Genomic DNA, 24,001 nt, shown 5'->3' with positions numbered 1-24,001 from the left:
ATTGCAGTTAAACTGCATTTTTGTTTTTGCTGGTGCCTTATTCACTATGTACCCAGACAACCGAAAAAAAAAAACAAAGACAATTCCTACGACTCAGTAAATGTTACTAAGGTGTGTATACGGCTGAAGGCAGTGCACGTGGCCAGACTATAGGAAAACTAATCCAAAAGTCCTACTAACACCCCTACGCCATCCGGTGGAGTATTGTTATAAGACAGACCTTCCTGGAAGAAGAAACAGGAAGCATGGTTAAAATGGCCTCCAGCCATGTGCTTACATTGTATAACATAGTATACTAGGTTATAAAGTCGTGCCCTTAAAACCATGCCCTTAACAGTGACAGGGTAACATAAAGCAGTCTCTTATCAATATAATGCAGCCTTTTAATAACTGATAATCTAGGCTTAACAGCCTGTCTAGTGCTGCTGCTGTGGGCATTATGTCCCCCCCCCCCCCCCCCTTCAGCTGCGCTGCATGTAAAGGGGACAGACAGCGGGAGCCCTGAGCGCGGTCCGCGGTCTGAGTGAGGGCTGAGCCGCCGCAACTCACACCACCCCCCCCCCCCCCCCCCCCACAGCGTGAGCTCCCGTACTGAGCTGGCGAGCGCTGCCAGCAGCTCTGTAATATCTTCCCCTAGGGAGCGGGTAATAGCGGGCGGCGGCGGCAACAGAGCTAGAGTGGCTAGAGCGGGCGCTAGGGAGCCTGTGACGAGTGGCAGGCAGCAGGGGATTAGCGGCCGGCAACAGCTATGGCGGCGCGCAGTCCCCACACACGGCGGGGCGACAGCGTGAGCTGACCGCCCCGGTCATAAATACCTGTGATCCTGTGCTCTGATGGGGCTTCTCTAGCAAGCTCCGTTCTGTAGTCTCAGCTGAAGGTAGCTGACCTGTGCTCTTGGGCTCTGACGGGGCTTCTCCAACAAGCTCCGTCCAGTCCTTTCTGCAGCCTCAGCTGAAGTTAGCTGAGCTGCTTGTGGCTGTGAGGGGGCTCCTATTGTGAGGCCCGACACACCAAGAGCTGCACGCAGCAGCTTCTGTAATACCGGACCCATAGCTTTTGTGTAAGCTGGGAAGGTATTGTAATTAGACAAAGTATAAAAAATAAAATAAGATTTTACTTACCGGTAAATCTATTTCTCGTAGTCCGTAGTGGATGCTGGGGACTCCGTAAGGACCATGGGGAATAGACGGGCTCCGCAGGAGACAGGGCACTTTAAGAAAGAATTTTGGATTCTGGTGTGCTCTGGCTCCTCCCTCTATGTCCCTCCTCCAGACCTCAGTTAGAGAAACTGTGCCCAGAAGAGCCGACAGTACAAGGAAAGTATTTTGGAATCCAGGGCAAGACTCATACCAACCACACCGTATAACTTGTGATAAACTTACCCAGTTAACAGTATGAACAACAGAGCATCAGATCAACCCTGATGCAACAATAACATAACCCTTATTTAAGCAATAACTATATACAAGTATTGCAGAAGAAGTCCGCACTTGGGACGGGCGCCCAGCATCCACTACGGACTACGAGAAATAGATTTACCGGTAAGTAAAATCTTATTTTCTCTAACGTCCTAGTGGATGCTGGGGGGGGACTCCGTAAGGACCATGGGGATTATACCAAAGATCCCAAACGGGCGGGAGAGTGCGGATGACTCTGCAGCACCGAATGAGGAAACACAAGGTCCTCCTCAGCCAGGGTATCAAACTTGTAGAACTTTGCAAAAGTGTTCAAACCTGACCAAGTAGCTGCTCAGCAAAGCTGTAATGCAGAGACCCCTCGGGCAGCCGCCCAAGAAGAGCCCACCTTCCTTGTGGAGTGGGCTTTTACTGATTTTGGCAGCGGCAATCCAGCCGCAGAATGAGCCTGCTGAATCGTGTTACAGATCCAGCGAGCAATAGTTTGCTTTGAAGCAGAAGCACCCAGCTTGTTGGATGCATACAGGATAAACAGTGACTCAGTTTTCCTGACTCTAGCCGTTCTGGCTACATAAACCTTCAAAGCCCTAACCACATCTAGTAACTAGGAATCCTCCAAGTCACGAGTAACCACAGGCACCACAATAGGTTGGTTCATATGAAAAGATGAAACCACTTTTGGCAGAAATTGTGGACGAGTCCGCAATTCTGCCCTGTCCATATGGAAAACCAGATAGGGGCTTTTATGTGACAAAGCGGCTAATTCTGACACACGCCTAGCCGAAGCCAAGGCTAACAGCATGACCACCTTCCACGTGAGATATTTTAACTCCACGGTTTGAAGTGGCTCAAACCAGTGTGACTTCAGGAAACTCAACACCACGTTAAGATCCCAAGGTACCACTGGAGGCACAAAAGGGGGCTGAATATGCAGCACTTTACAAACATCTGCACTTCAGGCAGAGAAGCCAGTTCTTTTTGAAAGAAAATAAACAGGGCCAAAATCTGGACCTTAATGGAACCCAATTTTAGGCCCAAAGTCAGTCCTGAATGTAGGAAGTGAAGGAAACGGCCCAGCTGGAATTCCTTCGTGGGGGCATTCCTGGCCTCACACCAAGCAACATATTTTCGCCATATACGGTGATAATGTTTAGCAGTCACGTCCTTCCTAGCCTTTATCTCCATCGACTTGCATTCTGCGTGAATACTTCTTGATGAAGTCCCCACTCTCCCGGGTGGAGGTCGTGCCTGCTGAGGAAGTCTGCTTCCCAGTTGTCCACTCCCGGAATGAACACTGCTGACAGTGCGCTTACGTGATTCTCCGCCCAGCGAAGAATTCTGGTGGCTTCCGCTATCGCCACCCTGCTCCTTGTGCCGCCTTGGCGATTTACATGAGCCACTGCGGTGATGTTTGACTGAATCAGAACCGATTAGTCGCGAAGCAGGGTCTCTGCTTGACGTAGGGCGTTGTATATGGCCCTTAGTTCCAGGATGTTGATGTGAAGGCAAGTCTCCTGACTTGACCACAGACCCTGGAAATTTCTTCCGTGTGTGTGACTGCCCCCCACCCTCGGAGGCTTGCATCCGTGGTCACCAGGACCCAGTCCTGAATGCCGAATCTGCGGCCCTCGAGGAGGTGAGCACTCTGCAGCCACCACAGGAGAGACACCCTGGCCCTGGAGGATAGGGTGATCAGCCGATGCATCTGAAGATGTGATCCGGACCACTTGTCCAACAGATCCCATTGAAAGGTCCTCGCATGGAACCTGCCGAAGGGAATGGCCTCGTATGATGCCACCATCTTTCCCAGGACTTGCGTGCAGTGATGCAATGACACCGGTTTTGGTTTTAATAGGTCTCTGACCAGTGTCATGAGCTCCTGAGCCTTCTCCATCGGGAGATAAACCCTTTTCTGGTCTGTGTCCAGAATCATGCCCAGGAAGGGCAGACGAGTCGTAGGAATCAACTGCGACTTTGGAATATTTAGAATCCAGCCGTGCTGTTGTAACACTTCCCGAGAGCGTGCTACGCTGATCAGCAACTGCTCTGGACCTCGCCTTTATGAGGAGATCGTCCAAGTATGGTATAATTGTGACCCCTTGCTTTCGCAGGAGCACCATCATTTCCGCCATTACCTTGGTAAATATTCTCGGTGCCGTGGAGAGACCAAACGGCAACGTCTGGAATTGGTAATGACAGTCCTGTACCACAAATCTGAGGTACGCCTGATGAGGTGGATAAATGGGGACATGAAGGTATGCATCCTTTATGCCCAGAGACACCATAAAATCCCCCCCTTCCAGGCTTGCGATTACCTCTCTGAGCAATTCCATCTTGAACTTGAACCTTTTCAGGTATATGTTCAGGGATTTTAAATTCAATATGGGTCTGACCGAACCGTCCGGTTTCGGTACCACAAACATGGTCGAATAATAACCCTTCCCTTGTTGAAGGAGGGGAACCTTGACCACCACCTGCTGAAGATACAATTTGTGAATTGCAGCTAACACTATTTCCCGCTCTAAGGGGGAAGCTGGTAGGGTCGATTTGAGGTATCGGTGAGGGGGCATCTCTTCGAATTCCAGCTTGTATCCCCGAGACACAATCTCCATTACCCAGGGATCCACCTGGGAGTGAACCCACTGGTGGCTGAAATTTCGGAGACGCGCCCCCACCGGGCCTAGCTCCGCCTGTGGAGCCCCAGCGTCATGCGGTGGATTTAGTGGAAGCCGGGGAGAACTTCTGTTCCTGGGAACTAGCTGTGTTGTGCAGCTTCCTTCCTCTGCCCCTGCCCCTGGCAAGAAAGGACGCACCTCGGACTTTCTTGCCTTTTTGTGATCGAAAGGACTGCATTTGGTAATACGGTGCTTTCTTAGGTTGTGAGGGAACATACGGCAAAAAATTTGACAGACAAAGACAAAGAAAAACAGACAAAGCTAAAATTTGGACGTTTATGGAACCTAGGCGTAGACCCACATCCACTCCCGACTGCAGAAAAAGCAGGAGACGTCCCAGATGAAATTCCACCACAGAATATGGTCTGTTCTCACACCAAGAGACATACTACTTCCATATACTGTGGTAATGTTTAGCAGTTACCCCTTCCTAGGCTTGGATCAGCCATTCACACTCCATGCCGTTAAACATAGCCACGGTAAGTCCTGATAAACGAACTGGTCCTGTTGCAGAAGATCCTTGCGAAGAGGCAGAGGCCACGGATCTTCGATTAGCATCTCCAGAAGGTCCGCGTACCAGGCCCTTCTTGGCCAGTCCGGAGCAATGAGTATTGTTTGAACCTTTTCTCCTCCTTATTCTTTTTAGAATTCTTGGGATCAGAGGAAGTGGAGAAAACATGTAAACCATCTGTTACACCCACGGAGTTATCAGAGCGTCTACCGCCACTGCTTGTGGGTCTCTCGACCTTGAACAATACCGCTTGAGCTTCTTGCCGAGACGAGAGGCCATCATGTCGATTTGCAGATATCCCCACCGACGTGTCAACCACCTGAACACTTCCAGGTGAAGGCTCCACTCCCCCGGGTGCAGGTCGTGTCTGCCGAGAAAGTCTGCTCCCCAGTTGTCTACTCCCGGAATGAAGACAGACAAAAATGCGTGTTTTTCCGCCCAAAGGAGAATTTGTGACACTGCTGCTCTGCTTTTCGTTCTGCCCTGTCGGTTTATGTAAGTTACCGCCGTCACATTGTCCGACTGGACTTAAATCGCCCGATTACGAAGTATGGATGAGGCCTGCAGAAGGGTGGTCTTCCGTTTGCTGGCGGCCGGGCTCCCAACAACCAGCATACCGACATCTTTTCTCCCTCTTGGGGGTCCACAAGCCCCCTGGTGGGAGAATAGATAGCGTGCCGCGCATAGCGAGCCCGCAAGGGGCTCAATTGCGCTCGCCCAGCTGTCGGTATGCCGGGTGGGATTCCGGCGTCGGTATGCTGGTCACCGGGAGCCCGGTCGCCGGCATACCCTACCACACCCCTGCAGAAGGGAGTTGTAGATAGCCCTGAGTTCCAGGATGTTTATTGGAAGGATGACTTTGACTTGACCACTTTCCTTGAAACTGCACCCCCTGGGTGACTGCTCCCCAACCTCTGAGGCTTGCGTCCATGGTTAGCAGAATCCAATTCTGAATCCCGAACCTCAACGAGGTGAAAAGTCTGAAGCCACCACAGAAGGGAGATCCTGGCTCTTGGAGACAGACTGATCCTCTGGTGCATGTGAAGATGTGATCCGGACCATTTGTCCAATAGATCTATAAGGGCCTCGCATGAAATCTTATGTACTGAAGAGCCATTTTCCCCAGAAGGCGAATGCACAGATGAACAGAGATCTGGGTTGGCTTCAGGACAGCCCGAACCATTGACTGACTTTCCATAGCCTTATCTACAGGAAGGAACACTCAGATTTCGTGTCCAGTATCATTCCCAGAAAGAAAAGTCTCTGCGTCGGTTCCAGGTGAGATTTTGGCAAGTTCAGAATCCACCCGTGATCCAGGAGTAGTGTGGTTGAGAGGCGAATGCTGTCCATCAACTGCTCCCTTGACGGTGCCTTTATCAGAAGATCGTCCAGGTATGGAATTATGTTCACTCCCTATTTGCGGAGTGAAAACATCTCTGCCATCACTTTGGTGAACACTCTCGGTGCCGTGGAGAGACCAAATGGCAGGGCCTGGAACTGGTAGTGGCAGTGCAAACCATAGATAAGCCTGATGAGGCGGCCAGATCGGAATGTGAAGGTCCGCATCCTTGATATCCAGAGACACTAGGAATTCTCCCTCCTCCAGACCGGAGATCACCGCTCTCAGAGACTCCATCTTGAATTTGAACACTCGTAAGTACAGGTTCAGCAGCTGGAGGTTCAAAATTGGCCTTACAGAACAGTCCGGTTTTGGTACTACAAACAGGTTGGAATAATGGGGGTAATTCTGAGTTGATCACAGCAGCAAGTTTGTTAGCAATTGGGCAAAACCATGTGCACTGCAGGGGGGGGGGCAGATATAACATTTGCAAAGAGTTAGATTTGGGTGGGTTATATGGTTTCTGTGCAGGGTAACTACTGGCTGCTTTATTTTTACACTGCAATTTAGATTTCAGTTTGAATACACCCCACCCAAATCTAACTCTGCACATGTTATAGTAACATAGTAATTGAGGTTGAATAGAGGCAAATTGCCCATCGTGTTCAACCTGTATTAAATTGTGAGTATTCTACATAGCCGCTGAATAATGTTTTATGACTAGTTAACTACTATAACTCATGTTACCCCCGAATTAACCACGTTGATATTTTAATTATAATAACCTTGTATATCATTTTCATTCAGAAATGTATCCATTCCTTTTTTAAATCCAATTACAGAGTCCGCCATTACCACCTTCCCTGGCAGGGAATTCCACATCCTAATTGCCCTAACAGTGAAGAACCCTTTCCTCCGTTGCGTTCGGAACTTTCTCTCCTCCAGCCGCAACGAGTACCCACGTGTCCTAAACGGTGTTCTTTTAATAAATAATTCCTCTGATAACTCTTTGTGATGTCCCTTTACATATTTGAAGATAATAATATCTCCTCGTAGGCGCCTCTTTTCTAGTGTATACATATTCAACCTAATAAGCCTTTCCTCATAATCAAGTCCGTCTAGGCCTTTAATCAATTTAGTAGCTCGCCTTTGAACCCTTTCGAGTTCACCGATGTCTTTTTTATACAACGGAGCCCAAAACTGAACACAATATTCCAAGTGCGGACGTACCAATGCTTTATACAGCGGCAGGATTACATCCTAGTCCCTTGTCTCAATTCCCCTTTTTATGCATGCTAGTACCTTATTTGCCTTCTTTACTGCATTTTGACATTGTGTATGGTTATTAAGCCTATTATCAATGTATCCCCCCCCCCCCCCCCCCCCCCCCCCCCAAGTCTTTTTCCAACTCTGATTTCCCTAGGCTTTCCCCATTTAATATGTAGGTTGCAAGTTAGTTTCTAGTCCCAAAATGCATAACCTTGCATTTGTCTGTATTGAACCTCCTTTTCCATTTAGACGCCCAGAGTTCAACTTTAGACAGATCATTCTGCAAGGACTCCACATCCAATTCTGAATTAATTACCTTACACAGTTTAGTATCATCTGCAAAGATAGGCCTGGAAAGCACAGTGTCAATCTCTAGGTCATTGATAAATATGTTGAACAGTAGTGGTCCGAGTACGGACCCTTGTGGTATTCCGCCGACTACTGGGCACCAGGTTGAGGACTTCCCGTTGACCACTACTCGCTGTACCCTGCTATCCAACCAGTTGCTTATCCATGTGCAAATAGTTTTTCCTAGGCCAAGCTCCTTTAATTTGATCATCAGTCTCCTGTGAGGCACTGTATCAAAGGCTTTTGCAAAATCTAGGAAGACCACATCCACTGCTTTTCCTTGATCAAGATTATTGCTCACTTCCTCGTAGAAGCTAATTAAGTTAGTCTGACATGACCTGTCCCTCACAAACCCATGCTGGTTCTTGCTAATAATCCTAGCTGACTGTAGATACTCCTGTATGCGGTCCCTTAGAATTCCTTCCAATATTTTCCCCACTATAGATGTCAAACTAACTGGTCTGTAGTTTCCCAGAAGATTTTTGGATCCCTTTTTAAATAATAGCACTACCTCAGCTATACGCTAATCCCTCGGTACCATGCCTGATCTAATTGAACTATTGAAAATCAAGTATAGGGGTCGTGCTAGTTGTGAACTAAGCTCCATAAGAACCCACGGGTGGAGTCCATTAGGACTGTCCCCCATGTTTGTACACGGTTTTGCCCAACTACTAACAAATTTGCTGCTGTGATCAACTCAGAATTAGGCTCAATATCCCCTGTTCTGCAGGTGAAGTAGAACAGGAACAATGACCTGAGTCTGTAACAGTTTTTGAATGGCATCCTGTAAGGTTATACTTGCATCCTGTGAAACAGGTAAGCACGATTTGAAGAATCTGTGAGGTGGGAGCTCCTGAAACTCCTGTGAAATCAGATCTATGACCCAGGGATCCCGGCATGATATTGTCCAGATGTGACTGAAAATTTTTAGTCGGGCTCACACCTGCCGGTCTTTCAGGTATTGTAGTCCACAGTCATGCTGAAGGTTTTGAGGAAGCAGAACTTGAGCTCTGTTCCTGTGAACCTGCAGTTGGTTTTTGTGGTTTACCTCTAGTGCCTCTGGTGGCTGTAGAAGAACCTCTGGTTCTGCCCTTGAACTTGGCAGTCTGAAAGGACTGTAGATTAGGTCCTGAGTAAGCCTTCCTGGCTGGGGGAGCTGCAGAAGGAAGACACATGGACTTACCCGCAGTAGCTTTGGAGATCCATTTGTCTAGTTCATCTCTAAATAAACCCGCTCCTGTGAAGGATAGGCCTTTCCTGGAGTCTGCGTTGGCAGTCCACTAGCGTAGCCATAAGCCTCTGCGTGCTGACACTGCCATAGCAGTGGTGTGTGCATTAAGCAAGCCTTTTTATGGCTTCCACCATAAATTTGCAGAGTCCTGTATATGTTGCAGGAGTAAAACAATCTCCCCCTTAGGCAAGGTACCTAACCTCTCAATTAGGTTACCCGACCATTTTGCGATGGCCTTAGTAATCCACCCACATGCTATAGTGGGTCTCTGCGCCACCCCAGCAGCTGTATACAAAGATTTGAGTGTATTCTCAATTCTACGATCAGCCGTTCCTTTTAGGGAGGCTGCATCAGGGACAGGCAATACAATTTTTTTGTGACTGCCTGGATACTGATGCATCCACTATTGGTGGATTTTCCCCATTTTTTTCTATCCGCAGGAGGAAAGGGAAGAGCTGATTTCAACCTTTTAGGGTTTTGAAATTTTCTATCAGGATTAACCCACGGTTTATCAAACAGGGTATTTAGTTCCTTTGGACACAGGATAATTGGTTGAGGATTTCTTTTTTACATTAAAATAAAAATTCCTGTTACCTTGTCAGGGATATGCAGAACCTCTCTAATAGCTTCTATGAGAGCCTCTATTCCCTGTGACAGAAGCCTCCCCCACCTCTGCATCCACCTCCCCCTCCTCCATGTCTGACCCCTCAAAGTCAAAAGGCAGGATATGGGCCAAAAAACGTTTTTTGCAGGGGACTGAGACGCTGGTTTGGGTACTGAGTCTCTGTTCATAAACTCAGTCATCAATTGTCCTAAGTATTGCGTCTCTCACTGTGGGACAATTTAGTGGAAATATTGGAGATCATTCCCCTAATGGAATGCAGCCAAGCTGGCTCTGCCCCGCTAGCCTGGGAGGGTGCACTGCATTGAGTACAGTGACTGCAGTGAACCCCCTGGAGAATAGGAACACTGTGCCTTACAAGAAACGCACACTTTGTCTGACATACTGTGAGTGACAGCACACACACTGGAACAGATTAAAAGCACAATTAACCCAAAGAGCCCTTCAAGAGAGACACAGAGATAGCCTGGAGCCAGCACACAGCACCCTTACTGCTAATGCAGTAAGACTAAGTAGCCAGATTGAGGACTTAGTACACTGGTAGCGCTCCCCTCCTGCTATGACCCCCTGAAACCGCAGAGGAGTTGCGCGTCCCTGTCAATCAGCGTCTGTGTCCACTGCAGAGGGAAAATGGTGCTGGTGAGCTGCTGGATCCGCTCATAGTGAAGCCCCGCCTCTTCAATGGTGCAGTGTTCCCGCTTTTTTATACTGGCTGAGGTAACTTTTAATGCTGAAAATGGAGTCAGTCGCCTTTTAAGTCTGTAATGCCAGTCTGGGTACTGTGTACAGTCATAGTGTACTTAGACCCCGTTCGCTCAGTCAGAAGCGGTGCGTCTGCACTGTGTACCGAATCCCGAGACTCCGCCGCCCCCGTAGAAGCCGTGCATCTCCGTACCCTCATGCAGCCATAATGGCCGGCGACCCGCTAACCGGGACGCCGGCTTAGTACTCACTACTCATCTTTCTTCTGGCTCTGTTACGGGTGGTGGCGTGCTGCGGGAATGTACGCTTGCTGTGGTGAGGCGTGCGAGTAGTTCCCTCAGGAGCTAGTGTCCTGTCAGCGGGGAACAGGACCATTAACCCTTCATGAGGTTGGGCCGTTTCCCTCCCTCCCCCCTTCCCTAAGTCCCACGAAGCAGGCAGGCTGGTGCCATCCAGTCCTGCCTGAAAAAAAAAAAAAAAAAAAAAAAAAAAAAAAATGCAGAAAACTCTTCAGGAGCTTCCATGCGACATGACCGGCTCCTCCAGGCACATTGTCTAAACTGGGTCTGGTTGGAGGGGCATGGAGGGGAGGAGTCAGCGTAGACTATCAAATTCTTGAAGTGCCCAAGGTTCCTAGTGGACCCACCTATACCCCCTGGTACTAAATGAATTTCCAGTATCCTCTAGGACGCAAGAGAAAACGTGGTACAGGTTGAGTATCCCTTATCCAAAATGCTTGGGACCAGAGGTATTTTGGATATGGGATTTTTCCGTATTTTGGAATAATTAGATACCATAATGAGATATCATGGTGATGGGACCTAAATCTAAGCACAGAATACATTTATGTTACATATACACCTTATACACACAGCCTGAAGGTAATTTTAGCCAATATTTTTTTACAACTTTGTGCATTAAACAAAGTGTGTGTACATTCACACAACTCGTTTATGTTTCATATACACCTTATACACACAGCCTGAAGGTCATTTAATACAATATTTTTAATAACTGTGTATTAAACAAAGTTTGTGTACATTGAGCCATCAAAAAACAAAGGTTTCATTATTTCACTCACTCAAAAAAGTCCGTATTTCGGAATATTTGGATATGGGATACTCAACCTGTACGAAATTAGTAGGAACACCGCAGCAGCTCACTGAACCAAAATCAAGGAAAACCAACTTTTTTTGTCAAAGAGATCAAGTCTGATCTCAGAACTGAGGGGCAGATGTATTAACCTGAAGAAGGCATAAGGAAGTGATAAACCAGTGATATGTGCAAGGTGATACACACACCAGACAATCAGCTCCAATATGTAAATTAACAGTTAGGAGTTGATTGGCTGATGTTTATTACCTTGCACTTATCACTTCCTTATGCCTTCTCCAGATTAATACATCTGCCCCCAGGTTGGCTAGGAAGGATACATGATATCCTGGCAGACGGGATGCCGGTTGTCACTATACAGACTGCGGCATCCTGTCTGCTGGAATTCCGGCAGCCAGTCACTCACGGGCTCGCCAGGCATCGGGCCCGGAGGCTCACCACAGGTTCTATTCCTACTCTGTTGTTGGCATGGATCCACCAACCGAGTGGGAATACCGGGCAGTCTCAAGATACTGGCGCCGGTCTCCTGAACGCCAGAATCCCGACAGACGGTAAACTGCATCCCGGCTAGCATATATCTCACTTAGTTCCTTTGTCCACATTTGGCAAACGTGCCGCCTACCGATTTCTTTCCCAGATATTCCTTTCTAAATATTTTATTCTACCACAGAGTGTAGTGTTGGTTACCAGACACCAAAATATGGCACATAAGCAGGCAGACAAACCTCAGAGTTTGTCAGATGTATCCAGTGGTATAATAAGAATTTACTTACCGATAATTCTATTTCTCGTAGTCCGTAGTGGATGCTGGGGACTCCGTCAGGACCATGGGGAATAGCGGGCTCCGCAGGAGACAGGGCACATCTAAAAAAGCTTTTAGGTCACATGGTGTGTACTGGCTCCTCCCCCCATGACCCCCCTCCAAGCCTCAGTTAGGTACTGTGCCCGGACGAGCGTACACAATAAGGAAGGATCTTGAATCCCGGGTAAGACTCATACCAGCCACACCAATCACACCGTACCACTTGTGATCTGAACCCAGTTAACAGTATGATAACAAAACGAAGTAGCCTCTGAAAAGATGGCTCACAACAAGAATAACCCGATTTTTGTAACAATAACTATGTACAAGCATTGCAGACAATCCGCACTTGGGATGGGCGCCCAGCATCCACTACGGACTACGAGAAATAGAATTATCGGTAAGTAAATTCTTATTTTCTCTAACGTCCTAGTGGATGCTGGGGACTCCGTCAGGACCATGGGGATTATACCAAAGCTCCCAAACGGGCGGGAGAGTGCGGATGACTCTGCAGCACCGAATGAGAGAACTCCAGGTCCTCCTTAGCCAGAGTATCAAATTTGTAAAATTTTACAAACGTGTTCTCCCCTGACCACGTAGCTGCTCGGCAAAGTTGTAATGCCGAGACCCCTCGGGCAGCCGCCCAAGATGCGCCCACTTTCCTAGTGGAGTGGGCCTTTACAGATTTAGGCTGTGGCACGCCTGCCACAGAATGTGCAAGTTGGATTGTGCTACAGATCCAACGTGCAATCGTCTGTTTAGACGCAGGAGCACCCATCTTGTTGGGTGCATACAATATAAACAGCAAGTCAGACTTTCTGACTCCAGCCGTCCTAAACTTATATATATATATATATATATATATATATATATATATATATATATATATATATATTTTTTTTTTTTTTAGGGTCCTGACAACGTCTATTAACCTGGAGTCCTCCAAGTCCCTAGAAGCCGCAGGCACCATAATAGGTTGTTTCAGGTGAAAAACCTGACACCCCCTTAGGAAGAAAACTGGAGACGAGTCCCAGTTCTGCCCTGTCCGAATGGAAATTTAAATATGGGCTTTTGTAAGACAAAGCCGCCCATTCTGACAATCGCCTGGCCGAGGCCAGGACCAACAGCATGGTCACTGTCCATGTGAGATATTGGTCAACAGCTTGTTCACTTTCCATGTGATATATTTCAAATCCACAGATTTGAGCGGTTCAAACCAATATGATTTTAAGGAATCCCAACACTATGTTGAGATCCCACGGTGCCACTAGAGGCACAAAAAGGGGTGTATATGCAATACTCCCTTGACAATCTGGACTTCAGGAACTGAAGTCAATTCTTTTCGGAAGAAATTCTACAGGGCCGAAACTTAAAACCTTAAAGAACCCCAATTTTAGGCTCAAAACACTCCTGTTTTCAGGAAGTGTAGAATTCGACCTAGTTGAATTTTCTTCGTGGGGCCTTCCTGGCCTCACCCACGCAACATATTTTCACCACATGTGGTGATGACGTTGTGCGGTCACCTCCTTCCTGGCTTTGACCAGGGTAGGTATGACCTCTTATGGAATGCCTTTTTCCTTCAGGATCCGGCATTCAACCGCCATGCCGTCAAACGCAGCCGCGGTAAGTCTTGGAATAGACATGGTACCTGCTGAAGCAAGTCCCTTCTTAGCTCCCCAGGCCCTTAGTCCTCTGTGAGCATCTCTTGAAGTTCCGGGTACCAAGTCCCTCTTGGCCAATCCGGAGTCACGAGTTTAGTTCATACTCCTCTATGTCTTATAATTCTCAATACCTTGGTTATGAGAAGCAGAGGAGGGAACACATACACCGACTGTTACACCCACGGTGTTACTAGGACATCCACAGCTATCGCCTGAAGGTCTCATGACCTGGCGCAATACCTGTCCCGTTTTTTGTTCGGGCGGGACGCCATCATTTCCACCTTTGGTCTTTGCCAATGGCTCACAATCATGCGGAAAAACTTCCCTATGAAGTTCCCACTCTCCCAGGTGGAGGTCATGCCTGCTGAGGAAGTCTGCTTCCCAGTCGTCCACTCCCGGAGAGAACACTGCTGACAGTGCTATCACATGATTTTCAGCCTAGCGAAAAATCCTTGCAGTTTTTTCACTGCCCTCCAGCTTCTTGTGTCGCCCTTTCTGTTTACGTGGGCGACTGCCGTGATGTTATCCCACTGGATCAATACCGGCTGACCTTGAAGCAGAGGTCTTGCTAAGTTTAGAGCCTTATAATTTTGCTCTTAGCTCCATCTATGTGGAGAGAATTCTCCAGACTTGATCACACTTTCCTGGAAATTTTTTCCCTGTGTGACTGCTCCCCAGCCTCTCAGGCTGGCCTCAGTGGTCACCAGCATCCACTCCTGAATGCTGAATCTGTGGCCCTCTAGAAGATGAGCACTCTGTAATCACCACAGGAGAGACACCCTTGTCCTTGGATATAGGGTTATCCGCTGATGCATCTGAAGATGCGATCCGGACCATTTGTCCAGCAGATCCCACTGAAGAGTTCTTGCGTGAAATCTGCCGAATGGAATTGCTTCGTAATAAGCCACCATTTTTACCAGGACTCTTGTGCAATGATGCATTGGCACTTTTCCTGTTTTTAGGAGGATCCCGATTAGCTCGGATAACTCCCTGGCTTTCTCCTCTGGGAGAAACACCTTTTTCTGGACTGTGTCCAGAATCATCCCTAGGAACAGTAGACGTGTCCTCGGAAAAGCTACGATTTTGGAATATTTAGAATCCACTCGTGCTGTCGTAGAACTATTAAAGATAGTGCTACTCCGACCTCCAACTGTTCTCTGGACCTTGCCCTTATCAGGAAAGCGTCCAAGTTTCTTTTAAGAAGAATCATCATTTCGGCCATTACCTTGGTAAAGACCCGGGGCGCCGTGGACAATCCAAACGGCAGCGTCTGAACTGATAGTGACAGTTCTGTACCACGAACCTGAAGTACCCTTGGTGAGAAGGGCAAATTTGGACATGTAGGTAAATGTCCCTGATATCCAGTGACACCATCTCGTCCCCTTCTTCCTGGTTCGCTATCACTGCTCTGAGTGACTCCATCTTGATTTGAACGCTTGTATGTAAGTGTTCAAATATTTCAGATCTCACCGAGCCGTTTGGCTTCAGTACCACAATATAGTGTGGAATAATACCCCCTCCCTTGTTGTAGGATGGGTACTTTGATTATCACCTGCTGGGAATACAGCCTGTGAATTGTTTCCAATACTGCCTCCCTGTCGGAGGTAGACGTTGGTAAAACAGACTTCCGGAACTTGTGAGGAGGAGACGTCTCGAATTTCCAATGTACACCTGGGATACTACATGTAGGATCCAGGAGTCCCCTTGCGAGTGAGCCCACTGCGTGCTGAAACTCTTGAGATGACCCCCTACCGCACCCGAGTCCGCTTGTACTGCCCCAGCGTCATGCTGCGGACTTGGCAGAAGCTGTGAAGGGCTTCTGTTCCTGGGAATGGGCTGCTTGCTGCAGTCTTCTTCCCGTTCCTCTACCCCTGGGCAGATATGACTGGCCTTTGCCCGCCTGCCCGTATGGGGACGAAAGGACTGAGACTGAAAAGACTGTGTCCTTTTCTGCTGAGATGTGACTCGGGGAACAAAAGGTGGATTTTTCAGCTGTTGCCATGGCCACCAGGTCCGATGGACCGCCCCTTTATACGGCAATACTTCCATGTGCCGTCTGGAATCTGCCTCACCTGACCACTGTCGTGTCTTCGTCTGGCAGATATGGACATCACATTTACTCTTGATGCCAGAATGCAAATATCCCTCTGCGCATCACGCATATATAGAAATGCATCCTTAAAATGCTCTATAGACAATAAAATCTTGTCCCTGTCAAGGGTATCAAAATTTTCAGTCAGGAAATCCGACCAAGCCCCCTCAGCGCTGCACATCCAGTCTGAGGCGATTGCTGGTCGTAGTATAACACCAGTATGTGTGTATATACTTCTTAGGCTATTTTTCAGCTTCCTATCAGCTGGCTCCTTGAGGGCGGCCGTATCTGGAGACGGTAACGCCACTTGTTTTATAAGCGTGTGAGCGCCTTATCCACCCTAAGGTGTGTTTCCCAACTCGCCCTTACTTCTGGCGGGAAAGGGTATACCGCCCATAACTTTCTATCGGAGGAACCCCACGTATCATCACACACTTCATTTAATTTATCTGATTCAGGCAAAACTACAAGTAGTTTATTCACACCCTACAAAATACCCTTATTTGTGGTACTTGTAGTATCAGAAATATGTAACACCTCCTTCATTGCCCTTAACATGTAACGTGTGGCCCTAAAGGAAAATACGTTTGTTTCTTCACCGTCGACACTGGAGTCAGTGTCCGTGAGGTAAATGGGCGTTTTTACAAGCCCCTGACGGTGTTTGCCGGTCGTCTCATGTCGTCAACCGGCTCGCAGCGTGTTGACATGATCACGTACTTCCACAAGTAAGCCATCCATTCCGGTGTCGACTCCCTAGAGAGTGACATCACCATTACAGGCAATTTGCTCCGCCTCCTCACCAACATTTTTCTCATACATGTCGACACACACGTACCGACATACAGCACCCACACAGGGAATGCTCTGATAGAGGACAGGACCCACTAGCCCTTTGGGGAGACAGAGGGAGAGTTTGCCAGCACACACCAAAATGCCATAATTATACAGGGACAACCTTTATAAAAGTGTTCCTCCCTTATAGCATTTAATATATATTTATATCGCCAAATCAGTGCCCCCCCTCTCTGTTTTAACCCTGTTTCTGTAGTGCAGTGCAGGGGAGAGCATGGGAGCCTTCCCCTCAGCCTTTCTGTGAGGGAAAATGGCGCTGTGTGCTGAGGAGAATAAGCTCCGCCCCCTTTTCGGCGGGTTTTTTCTCCCGGTTTTTAAGAACTGGCCTGGGTTAAAATACATACATATAGCCTTAATGGCTATATGTGATGTATTTATTTTGCCAATAAGGTACTTATATTGCTGCCCAGGGCGCCCCCAGCAGCGCCCTGCACCCTCCGTGACTAGGTCAGTGAGCCGTGTGACAACAATGGCGCACAGCTGCAGTGCTGTGCGCTACCTTCATGAAGACTGTGAAGTCTTCTGCCGCCTGTTTCCGGACCTCCGTTCTGCCGTCTTCTTCAGCGTCTGTAAGGGGGATCGGCGGCGCGGCTCCGGGACGAACCCCAGGCTGACCTGTGTTCCGACTCCCTCTGGAGCTCAGTGTCCAGTAGCCTAAGATCCCAATCCATCCTGCACGCAGGTGAGTTGGAGATCTCTCCCCTAAGTCCCTCGTTGCAGTGATCCTGTTGCCAGCAGGAATCACTGAATGAAACCTAAAAAAAAAAAACTTTTCTAAACAGCTCTTTAAGAGAGCCACCTAGATTGCACCCTTCTCGGACGGGCACAAAAACCTAACTGAGGCTTGGAGGGGGGTCATGGGGGGAGGAGCCAGTACACACCATGTGACCTAAAAGCTTTTTTAGATGTGCCCTGTCTCCTGCGGAGCCCGCTATTCCCCATGGTCCTGACGGAGTCCCCAGCATCCACTAGGACGTTAGAGAAAAATCATATGCATGTTGCAAACTGCACCCTATAACCATCCTGAACTTCTGCCTGAGGCAGATTCCTCACCAAGATCTTCCTATGTCCTCCTGGATCCTTCCACTAATTAACCGCACCACCTCCTTCATACTTCTCCTACATTTAGCCTTGCTCTCTCCATTTCCCTGGTGTTGCATTCTGGTCCGTAACATTTTGCTACCCATCACGCAAGTTAAGACAGGTCTGCACTTATTTCTCCAAACGTCATCAAGAAGGCTACACCTATGTCACTTCACTTGTTTCTAAACATTACCCAACTCGACCCCTCCATTCTGTGCACAATTTGTGTCTCTCATCCATACTCATTACCTACTTCTGCTCCTGGTTACAAGACTTCTAATGGTCTGCATTCTCTGGAATGCCCTCCCTGGCACAAGATTCTTTCCTAAAACATCCGCAAAGACTACCCTCTACAAAGATCACCCAAGACCAATTCTGTTGTGTTGGCAGATCACAGGGATGCATTTAATATATCAGCTATCGGAACGCCGGTATTCAGGACACAGACGCCGGAATTTCAACATCTGGTGAAAGGCCGGCAGCCGCCATCCCGAGCACAGCCCCACATTCCCACTCGGGTAGCGAGTCAATGCCACCACCGGAGTGGAAATATAACCTGTGGCAAGCATAGCTCCCCACTGGGCCCAAAGTGTGGCATGCGCAGTGAACCCGCAAACGGGTTGTCTGTATACCGACAGTGGCATCCTGTCTGCCAGGATTACATATGTATTCCAGATCACATAGCCCACTACAGATTTATTACCTTCTCAATCAGTCTGGACCAAAATTCCATATGCAACACTTATACTCTTGCATTGAACTCCTATTACCCAATAAGACTAAGCATGCATGTTGGGCCCTCTTACATCTAGATAATTACTCAGTATAGTTTTATTATAGTGCTTAGTCTCAATAGTAAAATACAAATAAATATGCTAGTGCTATATAAACGACGACAGAGCTTGGAGGTAATAATCCCATAGTCATTTTTAAAATAGAAAGCAATAAAGGAAATGTGTTGCCAAAAGATGGGACATTAAATGGTGGAGTGGGGGCAGAATATATACAGATCTATTTTTTGCAACAATTGTGCAGTTCAAGCAATAGAGACACAGTTGTAACATGATAAATTACTTTGTCTAGGCGAAACCATGTCATACCTTGCCCCAATCGGGTTTGAGCTCAACTGTTTTGCAGCCATCTTCCAGCGCTTTGGCATATTCTCTCTTTTTGGCATAGGCTGCAGAGCGGTTACTATACAACACATGGCTTTGGGGGTCTAGTTTGATAGCTTCTGTGTAGTATTTCACCGCTTCATCCAAATTTCCAGCTGAAAGAGCTTTGTTGCCTTTCTCCTTTAATTCGCTTGCCTGACAAAAGGGGATAGATTAAATAAACCAGTTTTACAGTGTAAAAAAAAAAAAATATTCAAACAACCCTGTAATTTATATTTTTCATTAATTTACAATATATTACTTACACTCTAAGGGGGATATTCAATTTGGCCCGGGGTGCCGGGTGATAAGTATCGGCCGGTGGGGGCTATTTAATTGGCCCCGATAAGCCGGCGCGTGCCGCGGCTTATCGGGGGTTTTGCTTAACCTGCCTCCGGCAGGCGAAGCAAAATGCCCGATAACAGCCCCGTTTTCAACCGAAAACGGGGCTGTTTCACCCGAAAACACACAGGTTTCACTGAACCTGTGTGCTTTCGGGTGTAAGAGGACTTGTTACCGGCCGAGCAAATTAAATAGCCCGACCGCAGCACCCGAAGAAACATCGGGGTTTTTTACTCCCGATGTCTCTTCGGACCAAATTGAATATCCCTATAAATCTGATAATTATAGTGAACATATAATACAATAAAGTGGGTAACAAAAAGCACCAGCATTTACAATTGCCCATATGTGACAATGCTACCCAGCTGTCATACCAGTGAATGAAACACACAGCTTCCGTCTTGTCCTCCTTACCTTACGTTCCCTGGACTACTGTAGGACACCCTGTTAAGTAACATGGGACTGCTATATTTAACAACTATGTGGGTAAATAATCATGCAGCAGGCTTCATGTTGACAGCTGTTTTATGTGCAGTACAATGAGAAACACAGCACATATTAACCTCTTCCCTGCAAGTTTGATATATGCAACCCTAATAGCCCTTCAATACTACCTCCCCCACTCTGAGTCACTCCGGGCAGCGTGGGTTGGATAGAGAAAGAAAGCAGTATTAACGATTTTCTTTTCCACAGGCAACCATACATACCCAGAGCTGCGGGGCTCTTCTCAAAAGTATAAGTACACTATAATTTTAGTACTTAATTCAAGATCCAGATAGAGAGCGGAAAATAGTGAATACCCACAAAAAAATAAATTGTTAATCCAAAGAACATATATTCCTGTGTGAATACTGGTAAAGTGGCAGGAATACAAGTCAATTATTTAGGAATGCTAATAACTGTAGAATTTAAATACATGGCTTCTACGCAGGTACAAGTCTGATATAATGAATGACAGAACGATACCTCAATCTGTCCATCATTAATACGCACCATGTCACATGCAATATCTTCCCGTTGGCTGTTCTGGCCAGACATGCAGAACAGGTGTGAAAAGTTGTGGGGTTTGCGCAGAGCGCTACAGTAATCAGTACCTCGCTTCGGGGGCTGCTGGTGCCTAACGAGTTGTCCAAAACTCTGAATCATAACACTGGTCATAATACTACTGGTTTCCGGTACCTGCGCTCACCAGTGTGCGTCTCTCAATCTATAAAGAGAGACAGATCACAAAGGCATCTCCCTTTTTCTTCATACATTGAGAGACACACTGGTGGGCACAGGGGGTTCAGTATGGTATGCCGGCAGTCGGGCTCCCGGCGACCAGCATATCGGCGCCGGGAGCCCGACCGCCGGCTTACCGACAGTGTGGCGAGTGCAAATGAGCTACGGGCACGGTGGCGCACTACGCGTGCCACGCTATTTTATTCTCCCTCCAGGGGGGGTCGTGGACCCCCACGAGGGAGAATAAGCGTCGGTATGCCAACTGTCGGGATTCTGGCGCCAGTATACTGTGCGCCGGAATCCCGTCAGTCGGCATACTGAAGACCACCCGGGCACAGGTACCGAAACAACTAGTATTATGACCGGAAGAGGTCACATGCGACCCGCAGGAACGTGCAATCAAGGGTACACACTGCACAATGTAGACAATTTGTCATGCCGATACGGAAAGTCGTCTTGACAGCGTGCTAGTATGAGGAAAGCGACCCCTCCATATTCTGTGTATAAGGACACTCTTTATCAAAGTAATAGAGATTGTTTATACCCCTTTTAACACACTGCTTAGACCCTGGTTATTGTCAGGTTAACTGAGGTCGCAGCTCAGTGTAAAAGCCCCCCCCCCCCACACACACAAAGACAATCCAGTGACCTACTAATACAACCCTGGTAGCTTGCAGGGGTATCTGGACTCTAGGTCGACACCTATTGGTCAACACACATTAGGTCGACACAGGAAATAGGTCGACACGAGTTATTCACTTTCTTTTTTCATTTTTTGAACTTTCATACTTTACGATCCACGTGGACTACAATCGGGAACGGTAGCCTGTGCCTCACCCGAAGCATGGCGAGTGAAGTGAGCCATGCGAGGGGTCACGATGCATTAACTGGGGTTCCCCGTCACTTTTCGGAGAAAACACCACACAAAAAAAAAAACCTCATGTCAACCTAGTCACTGTCAACCAATAGGCGTCGACTTAATGTGTGTTGACCTAGACACTGTTGACCCCGAGTCCCATACCCGCTTGCAGGGAGACAGTACCACAGCACCCATATGCAGCGTAAACGACACCAACCCGAGAATAACCCAGGTTGGTGCCATGGTGATCTTTCCTGGATCGGAACAGTGTTCCAATAACCCGACAGCTGCATTAGTAATGGACACTTGTATCTTTGTCATTCAGTAAAAAAAATAAACTTACAAAACAATGACCACGTTTGCAGAAGGTGGGTGAAGTTTGACATAGTTTTAGGGATATTTCCAGTTGAAACACTAAAAAATAGACAATACATAAGTATGTATAAAACGGTATTATCACCAGGAAGTAGCCCTTCTCCCACATACAGAGTGGAACATTGTTTTCTCCCAAGTCTATAAAACATACGGTCATGTGTAGCTGCAGAATAAAAAGGACTCCGTAGCATTACACAGGTCATGGCCCCACAAAGGTGCAGCAGGCAGAAGTGCAGTGTGCACTGTAGTCACGGTGTCCTACATGGGTGCTATTAGCGAGCAATGCTGCCTGAGCTAGCAGGGGCACAGCACTGCCCGGCAGCTTCAGGGCGGACACCAGCTCCGTACAATGAGCGATCCCCGGGAACTAGCTGCAAAGTTTAGCAACATGACAGAACTGGCGGGCCGTTCACAGCTCCCATTCATACTGCCCGGCCACACAGCAAGATCCGGGGCAACCATTACACAGTGTCTGTGCGCCTACCACCAGCCATGCCCACTAAGCCGGGCACAGCTCAGCCTCTGCCCTCTCACCTGCTCCATTGCTGCTCTCCGGCCTTTTCCACGCGTCTTCTCGAACCTACTAGAAGATGACAGTTCAAAGCCCGCCCAGGAACTGTGATATCATTGGTAGGCGGCATTAATTGCCCTCGGTTGAATGGCTGGAACATACGTCCATTAAGAAGCCGCTCCTCTCTCAGCCTTTCGCAAGGTGTTGCCGGGTGTCCTTAAACCCCGCCTGCCACAAGGCTATTGGCTGCTGAGGGTATAGTGAACTGGGTGGAATTGGCTGGTGAATTCTGGAAGCTTCCACGCGGCGGATTGGTCGCTTTCAAGGGCTGCTGTGTTCTTTGGACGCATGTAATTGTCACTCAAGATATCCCGCCTTCACTGCCTTCATTGATAAAATGTGACCTCACCAGGCTGTCTGTAGAGTGTAGACTTCCTACTGTTGTTCCCTGTCCCATGGGGAGCTGTATCAAGTCTTTAAGGGCCCCATTTACTAATAATCACATTTGCATTGTAATGTGGGCCTTATATCAGTGCCCAAAATCGGTTTGCAGTAAAAGTTTAAACTTCCCCATGTAACAAAGAGCACACGTATACGCATGCATTAGCTGCAGGAGCCAAACTCCAGAACAGCTTGTTAAATCTGGCAGCATTGCATCCCCCCCATAGAAACCTATAGGGGCTGCTGCTGCTTTCTAAAATGGAGGGGCTGCAGCAGATATCTATCCTCCATAGTACGTTTGGGTGATACTTATATTTGCAGGTATTCCCTGAGCTAGGCCCATGCTACACTACTGACCTAATTCGCACTAAAAAAAATCAAAACCTGGGGGGAGGGCACCTTGGTGAATACGTATAGAGGTGCAGTTGCAATTGAGATGTAGTGTCAGAAATGTCTTGGAAAAGTGGTGGTTGGTGACTGGGAGGTGGCTATATAGTTGCGTGGAAATGGTCCGTCGTATTGACGTGTTATGGGAGCGTATTGCTAAAGTCGTTGCGTACACAGACGCTTCATCGTTCACTTAAGAGGCCATACGTAGACGGAAGCTCTGCACCTGTCACAGGCCATACTTAGATGGAAAACTCTGCACCTGCCAGAGACCATGCCCGGATGGAAGCTCTGCACCTATCACAGGCCATGCCCAGACGGAAGCTCTGCACCTGTCACAGGCCATACTCAGATGGAAACTCTGCACCTGCCAGAGACCATGCCCAGATGGAAGCTCTGCACCTATCACAGGCCATGCCCAGACGGAAGCTCTGCACCTGCCACAGACCATGGTTTGATGGAAGCTCTGCACCTACCACAGGCCATGCCCAGATGGAAGCTTTGCACCTGCCACAGGCCATTAGCAGACAGAAGCTCTGCACCTGCCACAGGCTATACTCAGACGAACGTTCTGCACATGTCACAGGCCATACACAGATGGAAGCTCTGCACCTGCCACAGGCTATACTCAGACGACATTCTGTACCTGTCACAGGCCATACACAGACGGAAGCTCTGCACCTGCCAAAGGCTATACTCAGATGGAAGCTCTGCACATGCCACAGGCCATACTCAGACGGAAGCTCTGCACCTGCCACAGGCCATACTCAGACAGAAGCTCTGCATCTGCCACAGGCCATACTCAGACGGAAGCTCTGCACATGCCACAGGCCATACTCAGACGGAAGCTCTGCACCTGCCACAGTCCATACTCAGACGGAAGCTCTGCACCTGCCACAGGCCATACTCAGACGGAAGCTCTGCACCTGCCACAGGCTGTACTCGGACGGAAGCTCTGTACCTGCCACAGGCAATAATCAGACAGAAGCTCTGCAG

At 48.1% G+C, this 24,001-nt stretch overlaps 1 protein-coding gene across 1 annotated transcript in view; it reads right to left on the bottom strand.

Moving 5' to 3' along the window:
* The window catches only part of STIP1 (stress induced phosphoprotein 1), a 189,031-nt gene extending 166,737 nt beyond the window's left edge, over window positions 1–22,294 (bottom strand). The window contains exons 1-2 of the mRNA XM_063944941.1: window positions 22,201–22,294; window positions 18,816–19,025 (exon numbers count right to left, since the gene is read on the bottom strand). Of these exons, the coding sequence (XP_063801011.1) occupies window positions 18,816–19,025; window positions 22,201–22,209 (219 nt within the window). The 5' untranslated portion in view covers window positions 22,210–22,294. The remainder of the gene's footprint in view (window positions 1–18,815; window positions 19,026–22,200) is intronic.
* Between the last annotated feature and the right edge of the window lie 1,707 nt (window positions 22,295–24,001).

The sequence above is a fragment of the Pseudophryne corroboree genome, chromosome 11 (assembly GCF_028390025.1).
Source record: "Pseudophryne corroboree isolate aPseCor3 chromosome 11, aPseCor3.hap2, whole genome shotgun sequence".
Lineage (NCBI taxonomy): Eukaryota > Metazoa > Chordata > Amphibia > Anura > Myobatrachidae > Pseudophryne > Pseudophryne corroboree.
This window is presented reverse-complemented; position numbering and strand designations above follow the sequence as displayed.